Source organism: Diabrotica virgifera, chromosome 1 (genome assembly GCF_917563875.1).
Source record: "Diabrotica virgifera virgifera chromosome 1, PGI_DIABVI_V3a".
NCBI classification, from domain to species: domain Eukaryota; kingdom Metazoa; phylum Arthropoda; class Insecta; order Coleoptera; family Chrysomelidae; genus Diabrotica; species Diabrotica virgifera.
In genome coordinates, this window is record NC_065443.1 from 276,498,404 (window position 1) to 276,510,978 (window position 12,575).

The window sequence follows — 12,575 nt, forward strand, 5'->3', positions numbered from 1 at the left end:
ATCAGAATACTAATCTGAAAATTTACAAAGCAGAAATTAGACCAGTAATCACATATGGTGCTAAGTAATGTATCTGACACAGGAAGAGGAAGAAAGATTGAGGATCCTAGAGAGGCAAATAATTCGGAGTATAGCAGGTCCACTAAACTTAGGTAATTATAAATTGAGAAAACTCATGAACAACAAAGTAAGAGAACTTCTGAAAGAAGAAGACATCGTCAGATTTATCAAGGCACAGAGACTCAGATGGATGGGACATACAGAAAGGAAAATTCAGAAACAGTTATCAAGAAAATTTCCAAATGGAGACCTCTATCAGGCAGACCACGGGGAAAACCCAAAACTAGATGGGAAAACCAGATAGTCAACGACTTTAAGAATTTGGGACTCAGAGATTGGGTAATGCTAACCGAAAATAGGAACGAGCGGAGAAAAATTGTAGATGCCAAGTCACACAACCAATTGTAAAACCAAAATGTTAATGCGGATTGATTTACCCATGATTGAAGGGCCCAAAGAAGGCGGCAATTTCTCCGCTAGGAGTGTAGATGCCATGATGATGATACAAAAAACTCAAAATATAACAACATAACAAAAACCACTTGCGCTATGTTTATTTTGTAATAATAATTTTCAATTTTCAGTAAAGTTTATTAAATCAGCTTTTATTCCGTGTTGTTACATTTTGATTTGTGTCACTTATGCAGCGAGGCTGCGAAATATTTACTTCTTGTAGTAACATTTTTTGATTTTTACCTTTGATACTTGGTCTGATAAAATCTATGATAGGTATTAATTGGAAATAACTCAACATATTTATTTGGATAATTTGTATTTGAGGAAATATTTCTGCAATGGAAGTCAAAAATCACATAATATAATGCAAAATGTAGAAAAATCAATACTTTATGCATTTACAAGTTTTTATAAGTTTATGTCTCTTATTTTATAAGGTCGGACATACTCGTCCTGCGTTAGAGATACAATCTTCGAAGCTTCCAAAGTTATTTTTGGTGCGATGGCAATTACCATGACATGCATCCCTGATACAATACTTGAGTATTAAATCTGCCTGCCCCCATCTCCAACATTCATAGTTATCTAATGGTTCTTTATTGTGGCAAAACTCCGGGGGTAAATCACAATCTTGAACAAGTGAGAAAATATTTTAATTAGATATTGGAATATAGATTTTAGATAATAATTATCAGTTGTGTTTGGTCAAAATTTTCCTTTTACTCTTTCACTTCTTGACTTTTAATTATTATTAACCATTGTTGTAAAATTTCCAGAAATATTTTCTTACTTAAGTAAAAGATATGTAGGGTGAGGCAGGTAAAGAGAAAATTAGAGATATCTCGAGAACTAAATGTAACTGAATAATGAAAATTGGAATAAAGGAGTTTTAAATGGTGAAGTATTTATTGAAAATATTTTTATTTATTTTCTACTTCCGGTTATACCGGAATTTGGTTATCACTTCGTTTTTTAATGAAACTCCCTGTATATATTTAATGTTTACATTTTTGAGTCTCCCCGATGCATTCTTATGAAATTTTGAAATAATTACATTTTTTATTAAGTTCGTAGCAACATTTAGATCCAAAACACGTTGAAATGATCTTTAATATACCTAGTCTATTGTAATAAACATTATTAATATAGCATAATGACCTATCGCTCTTATATCAGCATTCTCTAAATTGTTCGAAATTATGTTGACAGATTACTTGTATGCTCATGTGCGTTGTTTGATTACCAGCAGTCAACATAGTTTTGTGAAACCTTAGAGTTCGGCAACAAATCTTTGTATATTTACAGAATATGTATCGTCAGCTTTAGATTCAAGACAACAGGTGGACGTCATATACACTGATTTCAGTAAAGCATTTGACCGAGTCTCACACAATAAATTGCTAACAAAATTAGATCAGTTTGGAATTTCCAATAACTTTCAAATATTACTGAAATCATATTTAACTCATAGGAGTTTGTTCGTAGAATATCAAGGCTTTCGATCTTTTCGTTTTGTTGCCACGTCTGGAGTACCTCAGGGATCAAATCTGGGTCCCTTATTATTTCTCCTTTTTGTTAATGATATCTGCTCCATCGTAGACTCTGAAACACTGTTGTATGCGCATGCGGACGATATGAAAATATTTCGTAAAATTAACCATATTTCCGACTGCGTTAAACTTCAACAGGATATCTCTGCCATTAATGAATGGTGTTTTAATAATCAACTATCCTTAAATATAAAGAAATATAAAGTAATATCCTATACCCGAAAGATCATAACCAATTTCGATTGGTACACGATAATTAGACGGAAATCATTAGACCGAAAGCAGTAAACCGAACTCATTAGACCGAAAAGCACTTTACCGAAATCTCACTAGACCGAACAACATTAGACCGAAATGGTACGTAAATTAAAAAAGATTGCAGCAAATTATGCTAAGATTTTGTATATCTCTCTTTTTTAATTGTGTTATTTTTTGTATTATTTTATATATAGACTGTGTTCAGTACAGTACTGTACTGTATAGTCTGACATAATATAATTTTTATTCGTTTAACAAATTAGTGAAGGTAAAAATAAATTAAGGGTAGAGTGGCGTTAACACAATTTTAACTATTTCTAATAACCATCCAAATAAAATTTAGTTGTAATTACATTTTTTTCTTATGTCTTTTACTGCGACAAGTAAAAATAAATTAAGGGTAACTATTATTTGCTTCTAATTTGAATTTAATGATTATGACAACAACCATTATGGATAAAAGGTGAAGGGAGGTTGGTGTTACTCTTGTTCAGAGTACCAGCCTGTTTGAGCACCCTGTATTATGTACCTAATACTTTTCGGTCTCCTGCTTTTCGGTCTCCTACTGTTCGGTCTAGTGACGCTTCGGTAAAGTGCTTTTCGGACTAATGAGTTCGGTCTACTGCTTTCGGTCTAATGATTTCGGTCTTTTTACAGTAAACCATGTCGATTATAAGGTCAACAACATTTTACTGTCTTCTGTCTTCTACCTCAGAGTTTAAAGATCTTGGTGTTATATTTGACAGTAAAATAACATTCTCAACTCACATTAATACCGTGGTCTCTAAAGCAACCAAATCTTTAGGATATATTATTAGAAGCTGCAGAGATGTAACGTCTGTTGAAGCTTTGTGAAGTTTATATTTTGGACTAGTTAGCAGTAAACTTAATTACTGCAACGTGGTATGGAGTCCTAATCATGCAGAACTTGTCTCTAGTTTTGAATCTGTTCAAAAAAGATTCTTAAGATATTGTTACCTCAAAAAATATAACAGATATCCGGTTAGAGGCTACATCTATAATTTACTCCTTTCTGAGTTTGGATTCCATTCACTGCGTAAGCAGCGTGAAATAAACGGCCTAATATTCATCTTCAAAATTGTCAATTGACTAATCTATAGCGATGTTTTGCTTAGTCTTATAGACTTTAATGTACCACGAGCTGTGTCACGTTCAGGTGTAACTTTTCATATTTCGGTGCCTAATTCGCAACATAATTTCTATTGTCCGATAAAAAGTATGTGCCGAAGTGTAAATAACTTAAGATCTATGGACATTTTTTTTCTTAGTTTTAACACCTTTAAACGCGAAATACGCAACAGCTTATCGAATTGATGTCATGTTATTTTTTTTATTAAGGTCTTTGTTTTTTTAATATTGTTTATGTGTATTAACAACAGAAAAGTTTTTGGTTATTCTTTATTTCATTTTATACTTTGTCATCAAGTGTTCAGTCAATGTAGTTTTCTTATGTCCCCCTTTATGGGTTTATACCTGGTGGATGTATATTTCAGTAAATAAATAATATTTAATTTCAATATACAGGATGATATTTTACGGTACTTTTTATTCTCAAGCATTCTCTATAGCTAACTGCTTTATTTTGGGAGTTATTCGTGATTATTTAAGCCAAATAAATATGCAAAAAAAAATTATGTGAAACTTTATTAGGATGGCCATGAAAATATTAATTCAAAAATAAGTTTTCGACAATAAACACATACCTATTAATCTAGCTATAGAACTGGCTATGACTTTGACTTTAACCTACTAAAATTAATTATTGTTGCTGCATTTAATATTTGGCTTAAAGAATCACGAATAACTAACAAATTAAAGCTGTTATGCCTAGGGTATCCTTAAGACATAATAAAATACCATAAAATATCATTTCATAACAATACTAAAATACAGGGTGTTCCATTTAAGAAAACTCTGAAAATACTTATTCCGAGTTCCGAACAACCCTGTATACTGAAATTCAATATTTCGCTATATTAATCATTTTTAACAATATTTGAATATATTAAAAGAATTTCAACATAAATAGAGTTTTGTTTATCTCAAATCACTACAGTTCTACAGGGTGTGAATGTTGCTACGAAATTAATAAAAACAACGTCAATATCATTTAAACTACCATGTACAGTGCGCTGGAATAAGTGTTACCTCTACCTATTTACTTATTTATTTTTAACACATAGGCAAAACGCTTGGAAGTCGATTTTTAAAATAATCATAGTATACTATAGCAACAATGCTTCGAACATTGATGAGATCCCTCTTCAGGTGACAGGCATACCTTTGATTTTTTTAAATATGAAATTACATCATGTGAAACCTCATTTAAAAGCTTTTGAAATACTTATTACAAAAATGTATAATAATTTAATCATTTTTAACAGCGTAGCTGAACAGCTGATACTCTGCACATTCCAGGTGCCAATGTTCATAATCCTTTTCCGTCGCCGAATTCGTTTATTATTTAATCCGTCCGAGATTCCGAGGCAATCTTTAGGCTTTTTGGTATTTTTCATAAACTCACTCCCTAAATTCTCTGAGACTGTAGCTACCGGGGTATTACAAAAAGTTATGTAGCACGAATGTTGCCAAGCCTATGATCTAACATAAATGTCCAAGTATATTTTTATATTTATTTAATTTCTCGTGCTTCAATCTAATAAAAGAGATAAGGTAGAGCATAACAGTACATACACTCAAACTACATGTCTACAAAAAATAGAAATTTTTTCTTCTTATAGTCTTTAAAAGGCCCAACTATGCATGTGATTTTTTAAAATGTCTCATACTCATTGCAGAGCACTTAAAAAAATAAATAAAAAGACCGCAAAATAATGTTTTTGACAGTGGGGGAGGGGTTGGTATGATGGTGGGTTAAAATTCCGCTAAGTCGAGTAACAAAAATTTCCGCTACTTTAATTATTGGTAATCACATTAAACGAAAAAAAAAGTTAAATAATTCTGGTAGATTCATTTTGAATCTTAAAGGGGGTGCCCTTTAAATAAAAATATTTGAGTATTATCCATTCTTTAGGTAAAATTTGTAGTAAACAAAAGGTTAATAATTTTAATTTTAATAACAGCAATTCAATTTTTTTTCTTAAATATTGAAAAAAAATTACCTAACAAAGAAGTCACTGGACCAATTTCATACTTAGCTAGGGGGTCTATAGGCAGTCTCTTGGCTAGGATGTCTTTCTGTAATCCGGCATATACGGCGGCAACCAAAAACAGTAAGAAAATAAATTTCATATTTGAATTTTTTAAGTATATCAGTGAAATAAAGCTTATAATTTTAGAATAAATAGCTATGTATAAACCTAGTATATATAGGAAAATTTATAGGTCATAAATTTCATAAAATAAAAAAATTAATTAAGATTAGAATAGTAAATATTAATTTTATAAGACAAAAGCAATAAAAAATAGAATGTGGGTGAGTAAGTTTTGGCAAAAAATAATGTCACAAAAGGTCATAAAATTTTTCTATGCTATATTGTTAATAGTCCATTACCTCGAGGTAAAAAATTGCAAAACCTCCGCCCTATTTTAGGTGAAATTTTTCAAGTGGGCTTATCATGCCTTCCTCTACAAAAACGATATGGCTAGAATAGGCGATCATTGTTTATAAGGTGTGAAAACTACCCGTTTTTGCCAAAAATTAATAAGGGCAGATATAAACGATATTTTAATCTAAATTATACAGGGTGTCCCGAAAAGATAGTCATAAAGTATACCACAGATTCTGAGGTTACAAATAGGTTGATTGAACTTCACTTACCTATATACACAATAGTGCACACAAAAAAAGTTACAGTCCATTAAATTTAAAGAATATCGAAAACTCTTAGAGAGAGTTTTTACTGAAATTGGACATGTGTCATTAAATTTTTACACCCCATAAAAATTTTATGGGGTTTTGTTCCCTTAAACCCCCCCCCCAAACTTTTGTGTACGTTCCAATTAAATTATTATTGTGGCACCATTAGTTAAACACAATATTTTTAAAACGGTTTTAGCTTTCAGTATTTTTTTGATAAGCCAGTTTTTATCGAGATGCGGCTTCTTGTTTAATGTTTACATAAAAATTGTATGGGAGTTTCGTTCCTTTAAACTAAACCGTGTTTTTAATTTTTTTTGCCTTTTATTTTTTTTTTTTTTTCGATAAGGCACTTTTTATCGGAATGTGGCTTCTTCCTCAATATGGTTCAAAGTGTACTCAAAATGTAGATTATAAATAAATTTTTAGATTATTAATAGATCTCTATAATCATACCTAACCATATACAAATAATATGTGGTGAATTTGACAAAAATATTCAAAACATTTCTATAAAAACTGACTTTTCGAGAAAGTACTAACAGGCAAAAAAGTTTTAAAAACACTGTGTTTAACTAATAGTACTACAATAATAATTCAATAGGAGCATACACAAAATTGTAGGGGGATTTAAAGAAACAAAACCCCTATAAAATTTTCATGGGGTGCACATATTTCACTATAATTTTTTTCAATAAAAAATTTCTAATGGTTTTCAAAATATTGGAAAAAATTTAATTTTCATTTTGTAACTTCAAAGGGCAGTAACTTTTTTATATGCACATTTGTACTAAGGTAACTTAGGTTCAATCAACCCATTTGTGACCTCAGAATCTGTGGTATAATTTATGACACTCTCTTCGGGACACCCTGTATGTTGGTACGTTAATAAAGATTTACTTCCAATAAACGAATGTATTTTACAATGGTTTATATCTATCTTCAACCTTAAAAATACCTACCTCTTACGTAAATACCATTCACTTTTTTATAAACTAGATTTTGTCCAAGTAAAGGATATTTTTTCGATAAAATACTTACTTTTTGAGTTATTTGCTAACAACCGTTCAAAACCATGTTTTTTTTTTGTTAAAATTTAACATATGATTATTGACTCACACATAACTCGAAAAGTATTGACTTATTGAAAAAAATGTATAGAACAAAAGTTGCTTAGAATTAGTAATTTCTATCCAATTGCGGACTTATTTTAAATGTATATTTTTTCAACCCCTTGAAGGGGTTATTTCCCAATCTTTGTAAAATGGAGAGGATGTAGAAGTGTAAACTTTTTCTTATACATATTAATAATAGACACTGTCAACTACGTATCGCAAATTTTTTTTCTCCTTTTATTTTTTTGAGGTTTGCGTAAGGTTTTGTGTTCTGTGATCGGGCTATAAAACAAAATCAGACATAAATATTTGAATAATTGATGGATTCGACCGTTACTTGATGGAAGTTCATTTTATCTAACAATAAAACACTGAAAACTTTTGTTTTCTATACTTCCACAAAATTTATTACAACTAAGTGACTACAGCTGTTTCGGCAGAGTGCCTTTCTCAAGTGATTTAGTTTACAATGGTTTGCCTATTTAAAGTTTTTAACTGAAGAGTTTGAGGAGTGGGGAGCTGTTTGTTTCGAGTTAGTCATACAGAATTATATCTGTATTTTTCAATTTATTAATTTCCATAGATTCTAAAAAAGATAGCTTAAGGCCTTTATTTTGAATATGCAGAATTTGAAACTCTTCATTGAAAGAATGATTATGATCTAGAAGGTGAAGTGCGTATGTAGAAGTGTCTTTTTCTATTGTTGAAAGCCATTTTGTGTTCTGCTATCCGTTTGTCAAAGGTTCTGCCAGTTTGACCGATGTAAGTTTGACCAGTCACAACAAGATAGTTTGTACACACCACTCTGTAGTTGCTTTCTCTTTCGGCTTTTATTGTTCTTAATACATTTGCTTAAGTTGTTGTTAGTTCTGAAAGCTGGTGTTATTCCTTTCTTTTTTATGTATCTGGCTATTTTTGTTGTTACCTTGCCAGTATATGTGAGAGAGCAGAAGGTACTGGGTTCTTTCTGTGGTGGTGGATACACTAATTTCAGGGCTTTCTTATGGAGTTTTTGGTTTAAAATTTTGTTAACTGTTTGTTTGTTATAGCCATTATATACTGCTATTTTTTAAAGATGTTTAGTTCTATCTCGAACTTATTTTTTGTCATGAGAATTTGTGTCAGTCTATGTATCATCTTATGGTAGGCTGCTAATTTGTGTTGTGTAGGATGGGATGATGAATTGTGTATGGTTGTCTCAGTATGGGTAGGTTTATGATATACGGAGAACTCATGTTTGTTGTGTAGTCTGGTAATCGTTACATCTAGAAAGTTTATGGAATTATTCTGTTCTGTTTCTATTGTAAACTCAATATCACTATGAAGTAAATTAATGTATGATAGAAATTTTTCAAGTTGTCTGTTAGTTCCTGTAAAGCATACTAGTATATCATCCACGTATCTCCACCAGTATAAGAACTGTTTAAATACGGGATATTTAGAAATTGTTGTTTCAAGTTTATTCATAAATACATCTGATAGCAATGGGCTTAGAGGATTACCCATAATAAATCCTGCAGTGCTATTTGTGTACATTTGATTATTGAATTCAAAATAGTCTTGATTTATGCAAATTTCAAGAATGTGTAAAATTTGAGATGCAATGATCGGATTTGTACTATTATGGTCTAAAAGATTTTTAACTAAAACACAAGTTTCTCTAGGAGGAACACTAGGAAAAAGATTTTTTACATCAAATGAAATTAGTCTGGAGTTGTTGGGTAATTGAAAATGTTGTATTTTATTAACTAGTTCTAGTGTATTTTTTACGGTGAGTTTAAGTGAAAATTTAGTGTATTCTGTAATAATATCTGTCAGTTATTTTGAAAGTTTATATGACGGAGCTGTATAAAAAAACTACAGGCATAAATAACTCAATGTGAGTTCGATAGGCACAAGACTTTACCTAATAAATAAACCTACGATTGGATACGACAGATCCTTTTTCTCACTCGTGGTTTAAAATACTTATTTAACAAGTGAAACCGAACTCTATTCTGAGGGAATAGAGCCCAGAAGTTTATTTGAATTTACTAAGTTAAAGTTAAATAAAGTGAATAATTGAAATTTTGAATAATATTTGAAGAATTTAATTTAAAAATAGACTAAAATAATGAAATAAGTTTAAATAGTTATATAAAAAGGGAAACAGGCATAAGAATAATAAACATAAGAGTACCGACAACTATTGTAGGGGAAAATATCTGAGCTCAGAGATCTTTACCTTGGAGATTATGCAGTTTTGGGGAACGCTATAATTAAATATTGTGTTGTTCAAAATACAATAAAAATATGAAGAAGGAAAACATTTGTGTGCAATTAAATTATAAAAAATATATAGGAATATTAAATGTCCTGAATATCACAAAAAAAACAGTCTGTCTTTACTAAGCGCGCAATCAAATGTCCCCAAACAAACCCCTTTTACACAATCTTCGAGAAGTGTTCCTTGCTGTGTATTCCCCAAGTTGACATGGATGTAGTGAGCACAAGGGGTGCTAACTCCTTGCAGCTGTCAGGCTGGAGGTATAGGAAACCAGGTGAAAGAAACAGCTGGAGGTACAGAAGAAAAACAAGAATGTGTGTGTACTTTGTACGCACGTAAGAAGTTATACTTCTACTACATATTATGTGATTTTTAAGACTATACCAAAAATTTAAAAAAATAAAACAATAAAACGCACACAAACACATTGAAAAATGCCACAAAGAAAAAATGATTTCTGGACGATAATAATTGTTGGCAAAAATTTTAAATACGCATTTGCTGAAAAAAAAAATTATATAACAAATATACTTACAATCATAATATGCATAAAAAAATCAAAAAATAAAACTTGCATCGGGAATTGAACCCTTGAATTTCGTGCCGCTTTGACTCGTAATCGAAGCGTAGACTCACTCTTCCAATCGCACATTATTTATCATGTGGAAAAATACGGTAACTGAACGTTTTACTGTTTGACACTTGTTTTGAAAATTATGTAGTTTAAATTTTGTGGAAGAAAATATAAAAATATAACAAAACAGTAAGAAAACAATATATTAGATGAAGATTGGTAGAACTTTTGTTGGTAATCAAATTAAGTATGTAAATCAAAGCATTACATACCCACTAGATAAATAAATCTACGCCAAAAAATCATAATTTAAAAATAAAAATCGAACCTAATTTGGGATTTCTCCCAAAATAAAAATCGAACCTAATCCAAATGTATAATTACAATATGATTATAATAAAAACTAGGTACTTACCAAATTAGAATGAGTTTTCCTTGTCCAAAATAGTCCAAAAGTCCAAAAATATAGGTATATGAAAACTATTTAAAAAGGCAGTATAACTACTATTAACTAACTTTTGTTTGTTGTTTCTTTTCACACAAATTTTAAAACGCAACAACCATAAATAATCTAACTACAGCTGTGCCACAGCCACCATATTGAATAATTTTTGACATGTCATTTGAACATCCAATCAGAACAAAGTTATAATGCGCATGCGCCCGGTCGCTAGGTTTTCCCATATAAAAATTTACCCTCTATCGCCGGTAAAGAAGTATAACTTCAAAAACTGGAGATATCCAGGCTTGTCTCCTGGTGACCGTCTCTCTGAAAGTGGTCTGTCCTTGGTGATGTTAGGTTTTTTATGATTTCATAGTAGTGGCTAAAAAACACAATATGGTGTTACTACCAATCTACCAATATGTCAAAAAAAAGAAGCAAGAGAAACGAGGAGGTGTTTTTATTCCTATGGGAATAAGAAGAAATAGGTCATTAAGTCTAAAAACTTGAATGATTAGACAGCTAGACCTTTTATCAAGTTGTTATCAGATGACCTTGGTCAAGTAACACATGTAATTTTCAATTTGAATACAAGATATAATTACTGTGAAATAATATTTTATTATAATATATACACGGGTATACAGACATATTATATAAGGATGAAATGGGTACTTACTTGATCATATTTCAAAAGAAAGGAGATCTGAAGACTTGAAAGGAATATAAAAAATTGAATTTAAATGAGCTCTATTTTCCAACTAAAAGCAAAAATCAGCAAAGAATATACAATTTTCTCTAGATAAGTTTGATCAAACCATGAAAGTAACCTACATACAGTCTAATCAACAAATTGATTAAGAAAATTCAATATGAAATTTGTTTTACAAAATGGCCGAATAATAATATAACAAGAATTTTTTATTACCGGGATCAAGCTCTAGTAGATCTGCACCAAAATTCTTCACCCTTGTTCTGAATATCCTATAATGCTGGATGATTTAAATGTAATTTTTTTATTATAATTTGAAACTTGGAATTGTAGGTAAAAATATCTTAGTTCGTTGATCCCGCCACGTTTGACACACTTCCAGAAACACAATGGCCACTCTCTCGACAGCCAGCAACAATCCGTCCAATTATTACTCCCCTTTATCATTAACTCGCTGTCAAAGCAAGAACCTAATGTCGCCACACTTAAATGTGACGTCAGCAAGCATTTAGAAATTCTATGATTGTTTAACATATTTTAATTAACATTGAAAGAAAATGATTCTAAAATTAATTATATCATATTTTCCTATCAATAATTGATTCAATAAGGGGCGGAACGTCACATCCTCTCTTGCCTTCATTTTTATCATCGATTATAAGTTGGAGGAACTGGTAATTTTCATTTCGCATGGTGTGCCGTTTTGCCGATTACGCCGTTTTCCTTTACTTCATGCTTTCGAAAAATTGACATTCTTTTCGATTATTTTAAGGACATCAACATTTGTGATTTTCGCCGTCCATGGTATCTTGATACGGCGATAAAGCCACATTTTGAAAGCTTCTAATCTGTTTATATCTCTCTACGCCATACTGAAGTACCATTCCTAGCACTTACTAAACCTTAGTCTTAGTTGAAGATCGAGCTCTGAACAGGTCATTATCTTATTTCATTTTATGTAAACTTGTCGAGCTAGCCCAACGCGACATTTTACTTTCCTCTCCGATGCCCAGTCTTCAAAAAGTCACGTTTCCAGGTGTTTTAATATTCTTGCTCTTTCAATCGACTTGGTAGTCAGTTTTATGGCGGAGTTTTTACGTGAATACAAATTTCTGTATTCTCTTAATGTATTCTCTGATTATGGTAATAAGTTGTTGAAGATCGACTGTTACAAATTAAGACACCATCATCAGCATATCGTATGTTGTTGATCAATACCCCATTCACTTACTTACTCACATACTTTATCCTATAAAAGCGCTCTTCAACCCCTGCTTGTAAATAACAGCCAGATCTCTACC

General features: G+C 31.1%; 1 protein-coding gene across 1 annotated transcript; it reads right to left on the reverse strand.

The window, feature by feature from the left end:
* Positions 1-815: 815 nt before the first annotated feature.
* On the reverse strand, positions 816-5,625 carry LOC126884637 (uncharacterized). Its single transcript, XM_050650705.1, has 2 exons — positions 5,468-5,625; positions 816-1,146 (listed from the first exon to the last, which is right to left on the reverse strand). Exons 1-2 carry the CDS (start codon positions 5,595-5,597, stop codon positions 947-949), a joined length of 330 nt encoding a protein of 109 aa, XP_050506662.1. The 5' UTR covers positions 5,598-5,625; the 3' UTR covers positions 816-946.
* Between the last annotated feature and the right edge of the window lie 6,950 nt (positions 5,626-12,575).